At 42.7% G+C, this 18,449-nt stretch overlaps 1 protein-coding gene across 1 annotated transcript; it reads left to right on the top strand.

Annotated features, from left to right (window-relative positions):
* The first annotated feature begins 14,684 nt into the window (after positions 1–14,684).
* HOXA11 (homeobox A11) lies at positions 14,685–17,660 on the top strand. Its single transcript, XM_063301938.1, has 2 exons — positions 14,685–15,378; positions 17,155–17,660. Exons 1-2 carry the CDS (start codon positions 14,685–14,687, stop codon positions 17,385–17,387), a joined length of 927 nt encoding a protein of 308 aa, XP_063158008.1. The 3' UTR covers positions 17,388–17,660.
* The last annotated feature ends 789 nt before the right edge of the window (positions 17,661–18,449 follow it).

Below are 18,449 nucleotides of genomic sequence, written 5' to 3'. Positions count from 1 at the left end.
GATGTGAAATTCAAAGGCTTTACTGTATTATTGTGTTGGCAAAATGCCTACCAATTCAGTATTCTGTTTCCTCCCAATTTTTTTTTAAAAAGATTTCTTCACCTTTCTGTGACAAGGTACCAAAATGGAAATAATCCAAGTAATATTTTCCCTCCTCTGGATATCCAAGTTTTGAAATATTCATTTGTAGAAGATGGATGGGACCAAACAGATGGTTCTGATTATGTTGTTTTATTTATTAAAAGTTTTTTACACCATTTTTCATTTTGGTATATGATAAAAATTTCAGTTTCCCTTTTAAAAAAATCAAAACAAAAGCAGGAGCAGTGCAAAAACCTCTCTGTATTTTTAAAACCCTAAATGGATGCTTCAGTTAAAATGTAATGCTATGAATCAGTGAAAGTAAAATCTTTTATCTATGAAAGTAAAATGTAAAACCAGAACATAAATTATAGTTTGGAATAAAATGTTTACTGGGGGGTGGGGCACTTTAGAGATTGCTGGGAGCTTAAGTTACAACTCCTGAGAGTAAGAGATGTCTGAAGGGCATCTCACATCCAGAATCTGTTTCCAGGAACTGAGAAAAAAAATATCCCCATTGTGATTATCCCCAACAGGAACAACAACCTTATTGAAGCACATGTGTTCCTAATTTTTCCTATACACTGAAATCCATCTTCCTAGACTAATGTAAACAGGTATTCTGGACTCCCCTCAAGTCTGCATAATTTCTTTGCCTTGCCCGCTGCCTAGAACTCTGTTCTGCAACAGACCTTCTGAGAGGGGTTTTTCCTTGGGTGCTTTCGAGCCACTTCCTACTTGCATATAACAAAAACAAACATCCCTTGGCAATGTCCTTCTGTTGTGTTGCCTTGATTCCTTGCCTGCATCTCATTCCCAGCCCATGAGACAGGCCTACGTCCTTCTTAGCTTCACCATTGGTAAAATAGCATTTTCCATCTCATTCTGAAGGTGTGCAAAATCTGCTATTGCTTCATGCTGATTACCTTGGAAGGAAGTCATTTGACTGGCAGCACCTGGGAATGGAGGCAGGATAGGGATTGGCACTGGGGACAGCAAATGCCATGCTGATAGTTTTCTGCTGCAGGAAAGGATTGGTGGAGAGCCCTTCCACTCAGGTGTGGGGAAAGGTTTTATGCGTAGGACAAACTGAGCCCAGTTACTTCCTTGAACTCTGGAGCTAAGCTGTTCCTAACCCCTTTCTGAAGCAACTGACGCAGAATCCAGGTCTTCAAATTTGAGGCGTAAAGTGATAACTGTTTATGCCTCTGTATTCAGAACTAGGTGACTGTACCCAGTGGCTGTTCGGTGCTATTGCTCCTATTTGTAACCTCCAGTTCTGAGATTTTAAAAATTGCATTCCTGAAGATAAAACTTTTCAAGAGTTTGGAGTGGCCAAGCCAGAACCAACACACGCAGGTGCTTCTGATTCTAACAGACAAAAGTCTGCTGGAATTCTCAGTTTACATGTGTGTGCGTGCTTGTCTTTGTGCGCAGTGTGGTTTGCAAATAATCTGTGCTTGGGTTACAGGTGTATTCAATGTGTCCTGGGCAAATGCAAGAGTATGACAGATTTTGTTATGCAGACTGGAATTTACATATCGTATAATACTCCTTATATTAACAAACTATTGTCTTTCTTTTGCACATCTGAAGATAAAATAACAAAAGCTGCCTTATTATAAGGCAAGAAAGTGCCAAGTTACATGTACATTTATGAACATGCTATACACTGTAGTCCAGAATGCCCATTTATTACCTTTAAATGCCTATCACCAGTTTTCCAAAACAAGTCCAATAATTTCATTCAGTCTGATTTGTTTTCTTTCACTTCACTGGCTTGACTAGTTGAATTCACTTTGAGTAACTAATCTGCAAAGCCGGACTGCCTGTTTTGGCGCATGAGATACAACCCACAGATAGCAACAAAACTTTTATGTGAGATATTTAAAATGAAAGAGCTTAAGATATGCATAAAAACAGGGTTTTTTTCCCCCATATTCAAAGCACACTGAAAAGACTTATAATTCATTCCAGATAGTCTCTCCCCACCGCAGGGCGACTGGAGAATCTGCACACCACTATCACTTGAGGTTTCTGACAAATGTGATCAAGAGAGATGGAATGCAAAAAAAAAAACCTTTATGAAATGACTCTGGGACAGTTTTGAAACCAAACATTAAGAATATGTGGACAGCTTGAAATGAGTGCTTTGTCTGAAATCCATTTTCAGTAGACTTCATTATTTTTATCCATATGCATTTTTTAGTTCTAAAAGAAGACTTTTCTAACCTGGATTTTAAGTATCTAAACATGTAGCAATAATAGCAACAATACTAGTAGCATTGATAGTAGTATTAGTAAGGGCTGCATCAGTAATAGTTCTTGCAATATTATTTATTTGTTTGTTTTAATAGTGGTAGTATCTGCAATAGCAGCCATAGTAACAGCAACAGCAATCCCAGGGGTGAAACATTATTAAAACCACTTGCAAATATGTGGTTTGGGGTTACTTTTTCAAGCACTGTGATAGTTTCCTTTGAATTCAGTGGGTAGTTCAGTTCAGCTGTTCAACACTGATCTCTCCTTTCTTTTCTTTAATCTACAAAGGCTTATTACTACAAGGACTGTCCAGAGGGCAATAGAAAATGTCTCCATAGCTTACCCAGGATGATGAATATGGCAACTGTATGTGAATACCATCCAGTTTGTCTGATGAGTTTCAAACTGGGTGCCCTGTGGCAGTATGGATCCAGATGTGGGCTTGCCTAGAGCACAGCCATGAAAATGAAAGGGATTTGAGGACATCATGATGATTATATCAAGTCTCTTTGTGGTTTCCACTGAATCTCCTTTATCATTTCTTCATGTGATAACATGTATCTTTAAGAGCATAGCATGTATTATAGATTAGCTAAGACAACAAAATTCCCACATCAATAGTTTCATAAAAGATAGTGTAAAAATTTAAATCCTATATAACGATGTGCAGGGATTTCCTATCAAGATTTATTATAATAAATTATCAGAAGTCTTCAGATGTGGCTCCTAAATTTCAGAGTCTGATAGAATATCTCCTCTTCCTCCTCCTGTTACCTTGAACATTCCCCACATTGTAGTTTAATGCTTAAATACTCCATACTTAGAAAGCAAATTGCTACAAATGGGAAATTCTCCACAACTGTATCTGGGACCACATAATTCTTCTAGCTTCTACAGGTTTCTTACTGATTAAAATTGCTCATGAGGCTTCCAATTTGAGGGACAGAATATATTAGAGTTCCAAGGTAACATTCCATGAAAACTCTGCACATTAAGGAAGGGTAGGAAAATTCTCATGCATTGAATTACTGGCCAGTTCCTGATCATATCCTGAAATTTAGGCTGAAGGGGAAAAGCCCTTTTAACACAAATCCAGTTCCCATTTAAATAATTTAGATAGATTGATTCTGTTTCTCAGCACATCTCGAAGTAATTCCAAAAAATTCAAGTAGAAATTACTGCTAAGATCAAGGTGCAGAGTGACTTTTTTTTCAGCCTTAGATATATAAATGACCTGCTACTATATATTCAACATACAAACTCTACTACTTTCTCCTCTGCGCTAATGTCGGTCTTTCCAATCTGTTGCTATTGAGTCTGCTTGCTGGGAATGATAGGACTTTAAATTCAACATGTGTGGAGAGTACCAGGTAGGAGAAGGCTAACATATTAATATGTTTGGGGGCTGTGAGCCAGATTTGCTCACAAGTAATTAGATTATGTTCAAAAGGACATACCACAGGTAATGTAGTTAGGGGTTCAACTTAACTACAACTTCCAAACAAGTAATAAAAATAATATCAAGGTCTGGAAGTAAAGGCAATTTGAGTAACTAAGTTTGATGAATGGCACTTGATTCCTTTTTTATTTTTTTATACTTACTATGTTCACATAGCCACTTCCTTTTGACCTGGCAAGAGGAATTCATAGATGTTCCTATATAGGACATATACCTAATGTTTATTGTTTTAATTTACCATTTAAATGCTGGCATTTATATTTCCAAACATAAATTGCTGTTGTATCATTTTTTCTTTCTTCTCATCTGGATTCTAAAATATGTGTGTAGTACTGCTTTACAAGAGCATAGAACAGTAATGAAGTTTGTTCACTAGCCCAGATGCACGCCTTGACTTCAGGGCACATTTCCGTGGACCATTCTCCAAATAAGGTGCTGGATTCTCATGTACAGGTAGCTAAACTGTGCCAGAAAAACCTATAGATTTAAGAATTTCCCTCATTTTAAAATGACTTAAGACCGGTTTCTAAAGAACTGGGTCTTGCTGGTAAGTCCTATCCTTTGCTTCTTCTTTTACTACTTGCCCCCCCTCCCCCAGAGAAACATTCGTAACCACAGAAAATGTTCAACCCTTAATTAGGAAATAAAACAACTGTTGATTAAACCATTGTATTGTAAGGAGTTGTATGTAGCAAAAAGGTTTCTACTGGCTCGAAGGAAAAAAATGACTTCGTTTTAACAGATTAGGCGACTCTCAAAAGCGATCAATCCTTGAAAATTACAAGCCTCCTCTTCATCCGGAAGTCTATGCATAAACATCTAACTCCTGCTCTTCTTAAAAGCATCAATGTTAGAAGCCCTTGAAAAGAGAGGATTAAAAAAACGCTTTGTTCGAAAATAATCAATAAACATTAAAGTGATGTTTAATTCCAGGAAACAACAGAGGTGTTTATTAATTCGAATTTTTGTTTATTTTCATACTGAAAGGAAATCATACTCGGCAAGAGGGGTCTTTCCAAGAAGTGTAACTGAGAGCCGTTTCGTCCGTATATGTCTATAAATATACTTCCCTTTCCAAATATTTAGCTCTTCAACTGGAACCAAAAGAACATAAAACGGATCTACTGGTTATGCTTTTCAGGAAAAAGCTTTCTTTACATAGATAGATAAATAGAGAGAGAGAGAGAGAGAGAGAGAGAGAGAGAGAATCTACAACTCAGCAGGATTTTATATTTGTGTGCCCCAAATATTAATGACACTTTTTGGAGACGCATCTTATTTTTCTTGCAAAAAAGTCGCAAGTGACGGGGCCTCCGAATGAATTCGACCCCGGACGACGCTAGCAGTGGGAACAACCTGCCAGGGCTGACATTAGAAGCGCCTTGTGACGGCGACAGTCTCTCACTCGCTCATTCTGCAGCGTGGGAGAATGTCCCCGACCTGTCCCCGATTCTGCAAAGAGCTGCCGTGGTCGAGGAAAATGTGCATCCTTCCCTCTCGCAAGAGGATACGTCTCTACCCTTCCCCACCCACCCACGCCAGGATCTGGATCTGGATCCTGTGTCCCCCGCCCATCCTCTCAGTTGTTTTCGAGCAACTGGGACGCACGAAAGGAGGGTGATCCCATTAAGAACGAAGGCATCTAACCCAGCTCTAGATCTATCTTTTCTCCTTCTCCTCCTTCTCCTCCTCCTCCTCCTTCTCCTTCTCCTTCTCCTTCTCCTTCTCCGAAGCGGTCCTTCCTGGATCGCTTTCCTGGGGTTGCAGGCATTTGGTTCATAAGTTACAGCCTCTGGAGGGGGGCAAGAACATCTCCAGACGCTGGTGAAATAGACCAAATATGGCGCTAAGGAAAACTCAGGGCCGTTGCCTTTCCTTCCTCTGGTTTCCGACGAGAGGTCCCCAAAGAGAGCATCCTTCCTCCGCCCTCCCATCCCTCCCTCCCTCCCTCGTCTCTTCCTGCAGCGTGAAAAAAGAGCCCTGTTCGACGTAGTAAAGGTCAAGTCCTACAACGCACGATCCACGGTCATTACTGTACGCTGACCCCTGGTGAATTGGGGAAGCGACGCCAGAGGGTCCCGTCAGGAAAAGCAGTGGGTGCTACCGAGACCGGGAAGAGAGGGGAGGGGGAGAGAAACAGGAGATTCGTGGGATTACACAACCCTTGAATCCGATTTCCCGGACTGCGTTCTGCTTGATCATCTCCGCCGCCGGCCCTTTAAAGCAGCAGGAGCGGGCAGGGAGAAACCGCCAACAAGCCGAGCGGTCGAAGGGCATTTGGGCTCAAGGAGAAAGGCGAACCGGAGAGCCGCGGGCGGGCTTCCTGATCGTCGGGGGAGCCGATGCCGGCACGTCCCCTCTGCAGAACTGTCCTCAGTTCTTGGAATGGGGGGAGGCTATCCCGCCCTGGGCCAGACAGGCTCCCTGCCGGCCAAGTCCCACCCCGGCCCCCGGGATGTTTTGCGCCGCGACGCTGGATCTTGGCGACTCGGGTAAGAAAATACGCATGAACCTCCAGACAGTGAATGTGAATAAATGTTGCATGGCTAGACGATTCACATGCGTCGTGTCCGCTGCGGCAAAACAAACGATCCCAGGCCGCGATGGTTGCAGGGGTGCCATTTAAACTGTCTTAATATAGCCTCCGCTCTCTCTGTCTTCCCCCTCCTGCGCCGCGCGATTTTGTCACTCGATGCAGCCTCTCCCCACCTCCTATAAGACATAAACAGGCTGCTGATGCATTTCGAAAATATGTTAGGGTCGTCAATGCGCTTATAGCGGCAGGCCCTGCAGGTGGGAGATGATGATGATGATGCAACTTTTTGTTCCTCTTCAGCAAGGGTCCTCTCCAAATTCCCCACTTCCACCCTGCAGGAAAAAAACCCACCCACCCACTTTGCATAGGATAGCCTTATAAGAATAGATTTGGAAAAAGCCACTGTTAATTTTTCCAGGCTTGGCTTATAATCAAAAATGCATTTAAGTAGCAGGCGGGCATGAATGATGCATGCAATATTTTCCACTTGGTGGTTGGAGCGGCACTTACTTCATCCCCTTATACACCAACCTCTTTTCTGTTGATTAGGGAGAAAAGAAGCTTTCCCAAAGGAGAAGAGCATCCGTTCATTCCTGCCGCTGCTGATAAGATTATTTATCTTGGATGCAGCATTCATTTTTTAAAAAATGGCCATGCTTCCACCCTAATAATTTTTCCTTTTATCCACTTGGAATACTAGGATATTGCAGGGCCTACGTTGTAGTTTTAAAGTGTTTCTATAAATTATGCAGCAGAATTTGGTTGTAAATACTAGTTGCTTTGCTCTGTGCTAGAGATTAGTGGCTGTGGTTTGCTTAAACCTAGTTTAGATTAGCAAAACTTCTCCTGGGAGAAACTGTCTAAGTCAAGGCAGGCAGGAGGAGGAAGATGTAATAGAGGAAGAAATCAGTGCTCCCCACTTAGTTTTATCTTTCTAGTTATTTCTCAAGCAGGTCTGATATCGATGATGCACTCAGAGGATACACGTCCTCTAAAGGGCCAAAAATGGGGACTGGGTGTGTAGTCTTCCGATGCAACATCGGATCAACCTAGGGCTCCTTTTTAAAAGAACCAAAGTATTCCAGCCTACATGATCATCTGCATCTGTCTAGTGCTCCTGGTAAATGAAAGCTGTATGGCATTCCAGTTCAACTCTAAGATCATCCATTTAGCAGCAGCACTCTGGTAATTACGCATGGTGGAAGTCACCCAGGCTGACAAGAGCACAGAAGGGCATAAAGCAGAAGGGCATAGAGGAGGCTGGGTGCCTGAATCCCCTTTTGGCCAAATGGCTCCCTTGCATCCATCTCATCCTGCTCTGCTTCTCCTGTTCCTAATCGGGGCACTCCAAAAGGCAACTCTGATGCATATAATTTGCCATCAAGCTATTATTTCTTGCCACCCGACCTTATTTACATCAGTTGGTTCTACAAATAGTAATAATTGCAATCATTGATGCAAATAATGCAGAAAGGTAATGGCTATATATCATTTTCACTTCTGCACAGAATTAGCGATCAGACTGGAGGAAGATAGGAGGTTAATGTTGAAACTAAAATATTTGCAGATCATATCAGCCATATTTAGAGTGCTTTAGCAAGAAGGAAAAAGTGGTACTTTTCTTCTCCTCTCAACACGGTTAATACAATAAACAACAGCTCCAGACCTGTCTTTGTCTATTTCGTGGGTTTATTATCCAACAGGAAATTCAGTTTTAACCATTATTAAATTAAATTAAATTCTAACAGTGAAGTTCAGGGAAATCAAGGCATGTTCATAAGACTGAATGACCCAAGAGGAATACAGTTGATTTAAACCCTTTTGCTACACTGTTGTGGGCTTGCAGTTTTGTCTAGTTGAGGAAAGTACCACTGAAGCACATCATTTGGTTATCTAGAGGTTTTCTGACTTGTGAGGCCCCTACCTTGGATGACTGAGAAACCTGGCAAGAGATATGTATGATTGGTTTGGTGCATATCAGGATATGTAAGAATTATTTTTAGAATAGTTTGCAGAACAGAAGGAAAACTCTTGCGTGATTGCTTGGTGCTGTAGAAAAATATAATAAAATACTTTAGAACATATTGTTATAACTGGCAATTCACTTCTACAAATGTTGAAGCAACCATCTATGTTATTCTGTATGGATTGTAAAGGGAGATGATTCTAAATATTTGCAAAATCACCTGTAGCTGCAATAAGTAGAATGAATTATCCTTGTCTTCTCTGGAACTTAAATAAGAATTTAATTGGTAAGGTTATTAAAAGAAAGGGAAAAAAGGAAGGAAAAGGTGTAATTATTTCCTATGTTTTATTTTTTTTAAGAAGATGTGATCACTGCAGGAAAGGGTTTTCTGTGAATTTCCTTAACAAATCTGAGGTCAAGTTCAAGGCATCACCTGTGACAATACATCTAAATATGTCAGACTTGGAATGTTGTCCACCGGTTGTTTCAGTTGTTTAGAAACTTGGAACAGCTTTTTTTCCAAACCAGGCAGAAAAGTCATAGCCTTTAGTTGTTGTGGGGTGGGACCCCACCAGATGCAGAATCCATGGTTGGACTTCTAATTAGGAATGCCTCAGCAAAGTGGTTCCTTAAAATTTACTGGAGGCCAGTCTGGATTTTATTGTTTGGATGCAACAAATCGCAAAAGCAGAAATGGAGATATCATGATTTTTTGAAAAAGATGAACATGTAGTTTGATATATCATTGTAGCCAGAAAAGATAGGAAGTTCTATTGTTTGTATTAACACTTACACCCAGTTGGTGCTGGTTAACTTCCCTTGAATGTGGAAATGTTTCTGTATAACACTGAAGTGCCGACAGGATTTCTTTCCCTAAGGAAAGTCCTAGGATGAAACTGGGTCCCTGGGTGACTTGAGATAGATCAACAAAGGTTTCTATTGAGCAAGTGCAAGTGCAACATTGTCCTCCGCCCTGAATTTTACTATTGAAAAATTGGGAAAGGGGGGAGAAAGAACTGGTTTGGAATTTTGTACTAAAGACTTATGGTTCACTTCCATTCTAGTACTTAAAATTAACCCCAGATTTAGAATATTTAATTTTGAATTTAATGTAAGTAAAGAATGTATACTTGCTCCAGTTTGTCAAACGTGAAGTAGAGAGAAAGCAAAGCTTAATGTTTGCTGAGCCTGATTTAAAGACCCAAGCTCCTTGCATCTAAAAGCCTCCTGTATCAGTATTTGGATATTGGCACTTGAGTTTCTTGTCCATATTTTCATTGGGGGTGGGGCAGGAGAGGAAAAATGTCTGTTGGGATCTGTACATGAAACATACAAGGGCACCAGCTTAGGGCCATTCATATTTGTCAGGAGAAGCATTAGAACCTCCAAAAATTGCTTTGTTTCTCTTTTGTAAATGCGGAGAATCAACTATGCAAGATAAACATCAGTATTATGCATGCTAATTTGAAGTAAAGTACTATTTAACTCAGTAGGACTTATTCCTGATTAAACATATCTAGGCTGTTCCTGCGGTGCTCAGACTGGCATAGAAGGCAGCTAAGACCAACAAGAGGGAACAAGAGAGAAGCTTATTTCCAAGAAAAGGCAGTTAAACTTGGGTGGGGTTTCTAGAATGACCAGTAATATCTAATAAACATAATGACAATACATAAAGAGTCTCCAGAGGAAACTAATGGTTGTTAAGCATATTTAAATATCTTTCAACCATATTAGTAAATTGTAATGGCGTTTATATTTAGTTTCATTAGGATTAAGCTCTTAATTTCTGACTAAATGTCAAAATAAATAATGTTCTATTAAGATGTAAAAATTCAATGTCATGTTAATATTTTAATATTTTAATTTGCAGTAGCAATACTGGCTTTAAATTTCTTAGACATTAAGCATCTTATTCCAAAAATTGTGTTTTGCTTATGTATTTATTTTTGTTGCAAGGGAAAATGCAAAAGATGCAACTATTTTAAACATTTATTTCAACATAGAATCATTTCACTGTCCACACCCAAAACACTAACCAAGAGTCAAGCCATCTAATATTCCACTGGATCCTATCCTAGAAAAATATTTTAGACATATACTTCTAATTTTAAAACGAGTTTATACTTAAAATAATACTATAAAAAGATCTTAGAGAAATGCTGAGGGAGAAGTTGAAGAAATGGAAATACTACATTTTTAAGTATTTGAGCATTTAAACTATATTACAATGATAAAATCTGGTTTCATTTGGGAGACAGGATCAGGAATATGAACATTTAAAAAATATGAGGCAGCTTTAACACCTAAACTATAATGACATTTTTTTCTCTGTTTCTACCCATTGTCTAAAAGCCTCAACCTTTTAGAAATTCAGAGACAGGTAAGTTACAAATCCCATAGAAATAAACAGAGCTGTGTGAAATGTACACTGAAGTATTCAAATGTTGAAATGAAAAAAAAAGTTAAAAATCATGAGATGGGCATAATGGCAGACAAGTGCTAGCTACATAGAGAACCTGTTGTAACGAGCTCGTTTTCACAGACTTGTTGCTAAACAGAGCTGTCTTCAAATGCAAACATTGCCTTTGGAATGCTCCGATATGTTTAGACACCCGACATAACCCTAATTTCTAAAAATACTTCTAATTAGGAAAATAGCTAGACGTTTAAAAAATACTTTATATTCGGGATTTCAGAGAGCCAAGGGAGTATCTTAATTATTCGCTTCTGTATTTAGACACCCGACATAACCCTAATTTCTAAAAGTACTTCTAATTAGGAAAATAGCTAGACATTTAAAAAATACTTTATATTCGGGATTTCAGAGAGCAGAGGGAGTGTCTTAATTATTCGCTCCTGTATTCTTTCAGAGCCGAATAGAAATTCCACATTTCCCCCCGCGCAATACTTAATTTGGGTGTGGATGACCAACGTTTTTTACTTTCCTAAACTCCCCGCTGCCACCCGCATCCTCCTTTAAAACATGAGGCCGTTTTGCTCTGACATGTCTCCTTGTACACGGCTGATTTTTTTTTCCAAACGGGAATGCCTCTCTTTATCGACATGGCTTCCAGCGAGGTAAATTGGGACGAGGCGGGCCCGGCGCTGCTGCTCTGCTCCTTCCTTGCTCCGCTCCTCCATTCTCAAGTTCCAGGTATTAGATGAAAAGTCAGGAACAATTCAGAAGGAGACCCCTCCCCAAACGTGCGTGTAGCGTGGAGAAAGGGAAGGAATGAGAGGGGGAACAAGGGAGAGAGAGGACCTTGGGAGCAGGTTGAGGGTGCCGGCGGACCATTGGGAAGACTCCGGGCGTTCCTTCGCTACCTTTCACTCGGCGGGGAAGAAAACAGAGGAGTCTGCGGAGTGGCACCTCTCGCCGTTTCAATGAGAGCCTCGCGGGATGCCACCGAAGTGGGAGCTGGGCAGGGGCCCCTTCAATGCCTTGCATTCAGATACACCTTCCCCACATCTCCAAGCGCCCCATTAGTTGCGGAAGCCCAGAAGGGACAAGCCGAGCCAGAGGGTGGGGCTGCAGGTCACCTCACCCACTTTCTCCATTCCATCCCTCTCTCACCCCCCACCCCGTATCCCTCCCTTATCCCCTCCCCTCCCCGAGAGCGAGTCTTCGTTTCTCCTTTGTCTGAAAGGAATACACAGGCGGGTTCTTGGCTGTCGAAGGCGCCCTTCCCATTATAGCGCTTGCCTTCCAGGCCTGTTGCCCCTTTTACCCCAAAGGGCACTGTTTCTTGAAAGCTTCGGGGAAAGGTGGTGCCGTCGCTCAGCTTTCTGTCGCGTCTGCTCGAGACAAGCTGAAGTTGACTGCCAAAAGTGCTATAAAAGCCCAGGTCAGTCGAGAGCTGTTTCCCGCCCCTTCCTAGACGCGGCGGGTTCCAGGAGCGCCTGAAAAGCTCGTCTCCTGCAAGGGCAAGGAAGCTGTTTGCTGTGGAGCAACAGAGGCGGGGCGAGTCTGTGCAGCGGTGGCGCCTTTGTTATCGCTGGAGCTGGGCGGGGAGGGGGAGAAAGACCCTTCCGAAAAGGAGAGGAAACGCTTTTTTCGTATCAAGAATGAGGGCAAGGGAAAGGTTGGAGCGCGAACCCCGAGTCAGGTATTTTGCTTGGTTCGGGAGAGGCGGAAAAAACTACGCAAAAGCAAGAAAACTGTTGTTGAAGCCAACTTGGCAAGCATCCCTGTTGCATAGTTCTGCAACACCCCCCCAACACACACATGCTCAAAGAGAAATAAAACCATTTTATAGTCCCGCACAGACCCTGAGCAAGCTGTAACCGGTCCTTTGATGACACCCTTATCTCCTATTTTCATCGACTCTTTTGGCAAATGTGACAAAGAGGGAGATTAATTAATAATTTCAAGTTCAATTTACAAACGTTGAAGGCCCATAAAAATTATTCCAGCAATCCAAAATAAAGAGTTCATTAAAGGGATGTGTCCAAAGTGGTTGATTTGTGATGGGTTACCCTTGTAAAGAAGAAGAAGAAGAAGGGGGGAGAGGAGAAGAAAAGGGGGAGCATAAAAAGCATATAAGCATTAATGCTAATAAATTAGTGTGCTCCACTACAAAGTACTTACTAGATAATATTGATATTTACAACTCAGTATACTTAAATCAAAGGTAAAGAAAATACAAGATCAAGGTATTTTTTCTCCAGGACCCAACATTGTTAAGACATATTATTGAGTCAGTTAGAATTAATTCAGTAATAAATAAACAAATAGGTCCTGACATTTAAATCCCAAGCACCCAGAACGTAGGGTAAGACTTTTAAGTCTCCAGGGTATAACAACAGGTTTACTTTCCAAGGAGGGGAGAAAAGGAATTGAGAAATCATTATTCCCTCTCCTAAGAATTCCACTTTTTCTTTCCCTGTTATTCAGAGACCGAATCTCGCTGCTGCTTCGAAATGCCGGATTTTCTTTGGTAATTTTGGAATCAGTTGCCCGTGGCCCAGTGATAGATCTATTTCGTCCCCGAGACACACACACAAAACACACACACACACCCGAGATTCTAATACAGCCAAAAAAGTTTCTTTTCTTTTTTTTACCTACATCGTCAGAATAGCACAGCCCACAGAAGTATACGGTTTGCTTCCTGCATGAAGTGTGTTGTTTAGCAGTACTTGTCCTTTCTGGAGGGGGGGGGGGCTCTGTATGGATATCAGGGTGTTCTTGAGACTGTTAATTTTGAGTCTGAGAAGCAATTATTTTTGGACGTCACTTCTGAAAGCCTTCCCGCAGGCTGGCGAAGAGTGTTCGGGAAAAGGCAAATCCTCTTAACCCTCTGAAATGCTAATGGGTTTCACGCAATCGGCTGGCAAAACCTGGTCCTTACTTCAAAGTCACAGCTTTCAGGATTGGGTAGGAGAAGGGGTCGTTCAACCTCGCGGCTGTTTCTTGGGTGTTGTCTTTTTCCTGATCACTTGCTGTCCCCAAGACCGCTTGCAATAGGAAGTTATGGCCAAATCAAGAACATGAGGGATGGGTGAGAGAGAGAAGAAAGGAATCAAACTCCGGTTAAACGTACTTAATGTATAATTCAGCGTCCGAAGCAGAGGTCGGGTGAAGGTTCCCAAGCTCTGTGAGGCGAATGGGTACCCACGGGGAGGAAGACAGGTAGGCTCCTTCGGAAGTAAACCGGAATCGCAGCATGTCATCCGTCTAGCAAGAAAATCATTGTGCAGACTTGACCCTGGCGCATGCTGGCTGGCCGAGGCTTTCGGAAAAGCCTGCAGGTCTGGAGGATTATCTAATCGAGGGACCTTTCAGGAAGACCCCAAGAGGTTGCGGAGCGGCACAGACCAGAAGTCAGACCTGCCAGGGCAGCAGCGGGGGGGGGAGGGGGGACATTTCTTCAAACCCGGAGGAAAGAGAAGGGGCGAGAAGCGGGATCCTCCTGCTTTCATTCCATCCGAACGAGGTCCAGATAGCTTAATGGGGTGGGGGTGGGGAGTCTGGTGTAAAAGACTACGCACGCCCCCCCTCCTTTTTTTCTTCTTTTGCAAGTTCTCGCTCGAATAGTCAGAGAGGCATAAACTGCATTTGAGTCTTCGTGTTTCGGTGTTCGGTTTGTTTTTTGAGCCTGAAGACCCTGGGGAACGATCTGTTGCTTCCCTCGAGATGGCTCCCAAGGAGGGGAAGGAGAAGGGTGGGGGGAGAGGAAGAGAGCCCGTACTCGCAGCTTGTCAATTTCAACATTTGGTCACGTGAGCAGCGCCTCCCTGCTAAGGAAGGGGAAAGCTTTCCACGTCAGCTTTACGTCTCCCAATTTCTTACTTCGCGGCTCAGCTTCGAAGAGGCAGCTGCATTAGAGCGTCATGTTAAGCTCGGCTAATGCGGAGAGCCCGAGGTAGCCAGCCCCGTGATGGATCTGGACGAGCGGGTGCCCTGCTCCTCGAATATGTATCTGCCCAGTTGTACTTACTACGTTTCCGGTCCTGACTTCTCGGGCCTCCCCTCCTTCCTGCCCCAGAGCCCGTCTTCTCGCCCCGTGCCCTACACCTACCCGTCCAACCTGTCCCAGGTCCCTCCAGTGCGAGAAGTGACCTTCCGGGACTATGCCCTGGAGCCGGCCAGTAAGTGGCACCCCCGCAACAGCCTCCCCCACTGCTACTCCGCCGACGAGCTCAGGCACCGCGACTACCTCCCGCCCGCCGCCAGCCGGGGCGAGATGTTCGGGAAGACCGCGGCCGGCGGCGCCTACCACCACCCGGCCACCTCCGCAGCCTCCGCCGCCGCGGCCTCGTCCAGTTTCTATAGCACGGTGGGCAGGAACGGGGTGCTGCCCCAGGCTTTCGACCAGTTTTTCGAGACCGCCTACGGCCCGGCCGAGAACCACGCGGACTACGCGGGCGACAAGGGCGCCGCCGGGGAGAAAATGCCGCCCGGAGGAGCCCCCGCCGCCTCGGGGGCTGCTACAGCCGCGGTGTCGAGTTCGGAGACGGCCTGCGACCGGGAGGCGGCGGCGGCGGCCGAGAAGGAGAGGCGGAGAAGGGCCGAGAGCAGCAGCAGCCCCGCTTCGTCTTCCGGCAACAACGAAGAGAAATCCAGCAGCTCCAGTACGTATAAAGGCAGCGCCCTAGCGCTTTTTATGAACGGGACTTGGAAATCTTAGCGCACCCGCCGCTGTTAAATTTTTATATGCTGTTTTATAAGCAGAGAAGGTTTATGAAGGGCCGTTAGATTTCGCCCAACAAAACTTTGTTGTAAAAGGCGAGATCACGTGGCGAGGACTGAAATTGGCCGTGAAATGCTCATCCGCCAATGGATGCCTTTTTTCCAAAAAAAAAAAACCCCAACCTCAAACTATTCCCCCCCTCAGGCGGTGTTTTTTCCTTAAATCATTAAACAAAGGACTAAACAGGAGGGGGAGGCTCCTTGTTCAAACTCCCGAAAATATAGTGCACGTTTGCGCCTGTAAATTTGTTCAAAAGGAGATTTCAGAGTCCTTTGATAGCCATGTAATCCTGTGACTAATACATACACACGCACACACTTACACACATACTATATAAGTCATGTGTGTTGTCCCTAAAAGTCTAGGGAGAAACTTGGATTCAAAGCCATCCCAGATTTTATGGATTGCGGGAGAACAGGGTCTATCAGATGAAGCAACTGCCTGCAATGCAGCTATATATTAAGAGCAACAACTTCAGCTAAAACTAGCTCTTTTGTCTAAAGGAATGGTTTCTCTTAAGCCACTGTCTGAGTTAAGTGTTGCCTTGTGTCCAACAGTTGGTTACTTACAACTGTTCTTCAAGCTGTCACAGCTTGATTTTTTTAATGTGCTTTTTTCTCTCTTTGACGACTTCCTTCAAGCACTGAGGGAAAAAAAGACCTTTCTAACACTGAGCAGTGACAAGGAAAGATGATGGGTTTCTTATTTAAGTGGGGAAAGCCCCAATATTTATATTTAATCCTTTCAAAGTTAGGAAGAGGAAAGAAAATGCAAAGCTCTGCTTTAAGGAAAATTAGGGTGGCTTAAGAAGGTTGCATCTAGTGTAGCTGAGATTGAAAGAGAATTTTTGACAGGGCTGGGATTTTGAAAGCATCAAATAAGAAGTTCCAGTGTAAGAACCAGTGAACTGGTGGTTGCCTGGGGCAGTGAGATGGCAGTTATTAAAGAGAAAGGATATTATAAAAACAGAAGCCAAGTTTCAGATTTAAAGCATGATGAATGTATATAATACGGCTCTTTTTCCTGAATGCTAATGATATAATGGATTGAGGAGTGGAGTAAGTACAGAGATAAACTGTAAAGATAAGATTGAAATTTTAATCAGAGGATCCAGTATTAATGAGTTCTAAAAGTCTCATGGATTTCAGGGAAATGACTAAGGCTGGAGCCAGCCCAGTAAGTTTTTTTTTGCTAAGCCTTGATTGTAAAACTCTGGTAAAAGTATTACACTGGGGTAACCAGTGGCAGTTGAACCCTTGATACATAAAAGCTTTCTTGGTAGGAAATACTGCTCAGGGCCAGTTGGGCAGTGCACACAGAGACATTGCCCATTCCGAGGACCACAAAAACTCCAGTCTTGAGCGAACATGTTCAGAGCTGTAGGTCTATTGTTTGAAGCAAGGCTTCAAAGTGAGGTCTTTTTTGGTTTAAGGCAGCACCTGCAAGCTATTTCCCTAGATAAGGTGAAATTAATATACACAGCTGCTGAGCAGGAGAAATCATCACCATTATGAAGCTTTGTAATAATGAACCAAGAGTTTCTTTTTAAAAAGAGAAACATGTGGATGCCCCTTAATTCAATATTAGCAGTAGTCCTCCCTCTAGCCACATCTGATTCCAGACTTAATGGCTTCTGCCTTTATGTTTTGTTCCACAGGTGGACAACGCACCCGTAAAAAGAGATGTCCATACACCAAATACCAGATTAGAGAATTAGAAAGGGAATTCTTCTTCAGTGTTTATATAAACAAAGAGAAACGCCTTCAGCTCTCACGAATGCTCAACTTGACCGACCGTCAAGTAAAAATATGGTTCCAAAACAGAAGAATGAAAGAGAAAAAAATTAATAGGGACCGATTGCAGTATTACTCAGCTAATCCGTTACTTTAAGCCTAAAACTTGTAGTGTTTCTCAGTATGAGATTAAATTCAGCTCTCACCCTTGACAGGGTCAAGCCACAGGGTTACCAATAAGGAGGAGGTGTGCAGAGGGTACGAGGACTCGGAAAAACTAAGATGTTTTTCTGCCTTACCTCCAACATTGACCAACTGTTTTTTTGTTGTTGCTGTTTTCTTTTCAACTGCTTTTATACATCTTTACACATCAGGTGGAATCCATGTAACTTTTGGACCCACCCTTTCAAAAAGTCATTGTAGAATACAAATGCAGTCCCTACCGCTTCTTCCGATTGGGGTGCGCACATGTGAAAAGCAGGGAGTGAATTCCTGGCTTCACGTTATGGTTGTGTGTTGAAAACTATGTTACCTGTGCTTTATTGTGGAAAAATGGGTGGCAAGACTCCTCAGGGCATCCTACATGCTGGAGGACAACTTCAAAAGGAAACCTTCCAAACGCCTGCCTGTCATCTCTACTCAGGCAATCCCTGGTCCATCTCTCGGTCTTCCGGACTGACAAATTAATATTTCTCCCCACAATTACACATACATACACACACCCCAAACAGAGACAATTTCCATTTGAAAGGACTTCAGGTAATAATTTGCCATATATGGTAAGGAAACAATCACTGAGAAGACAAACACGGGTAGCCTTGTGAAATAAGTCTCATTTTAATGAATATCAACATTGGAGACAAATCATTATGCTCATATTTAAATATCAAAAGGAAATAAAAGCATACGAAAGACTAATGTAATAGTTCCAAAGTGAGAAAACAAAAGTTAAAGCGAGACAGAGAAGTTTCTGGCTTCTGTCTCAGGAACTTGCTTCAGGAAATATCTCTGGAAAAATGCCGTTTGGCAAACATCAGACCAGGTTTAATTGTACTTTAGACGTGTGCAATACACTGAAATCAAAGAATGAAAACCACTAGTATTTCATAAGAAGGCCCAGTAGAAGGCAAACAATGTAAATATAGGGACTCTGTCATTATACCTTGTTGCTCATATTTAGCCTCATATGTCCTACTTAGCTGCTTAAGCAGCAGAATTA

This window comes from Candoia aspera, chromosome 4 (assembly GCF_035149785.1).
Source record: "Candoia aspera isolate rCanAsp1 chromosome 4, rCanAsp1.hap2, whole genome shotgun sequence".
NCBI classification, from domain to species: Eukaryota; Metazoa; Chordata; class Lepidosauria; order Squamata; family Boidae; genus Candoia; species Candoia aspera.
The sequence above is the reverse complement of the archived record's forward strand: the minus strand, read 5'-3'. Positions and strand labels throughout refer to the sequence as shown.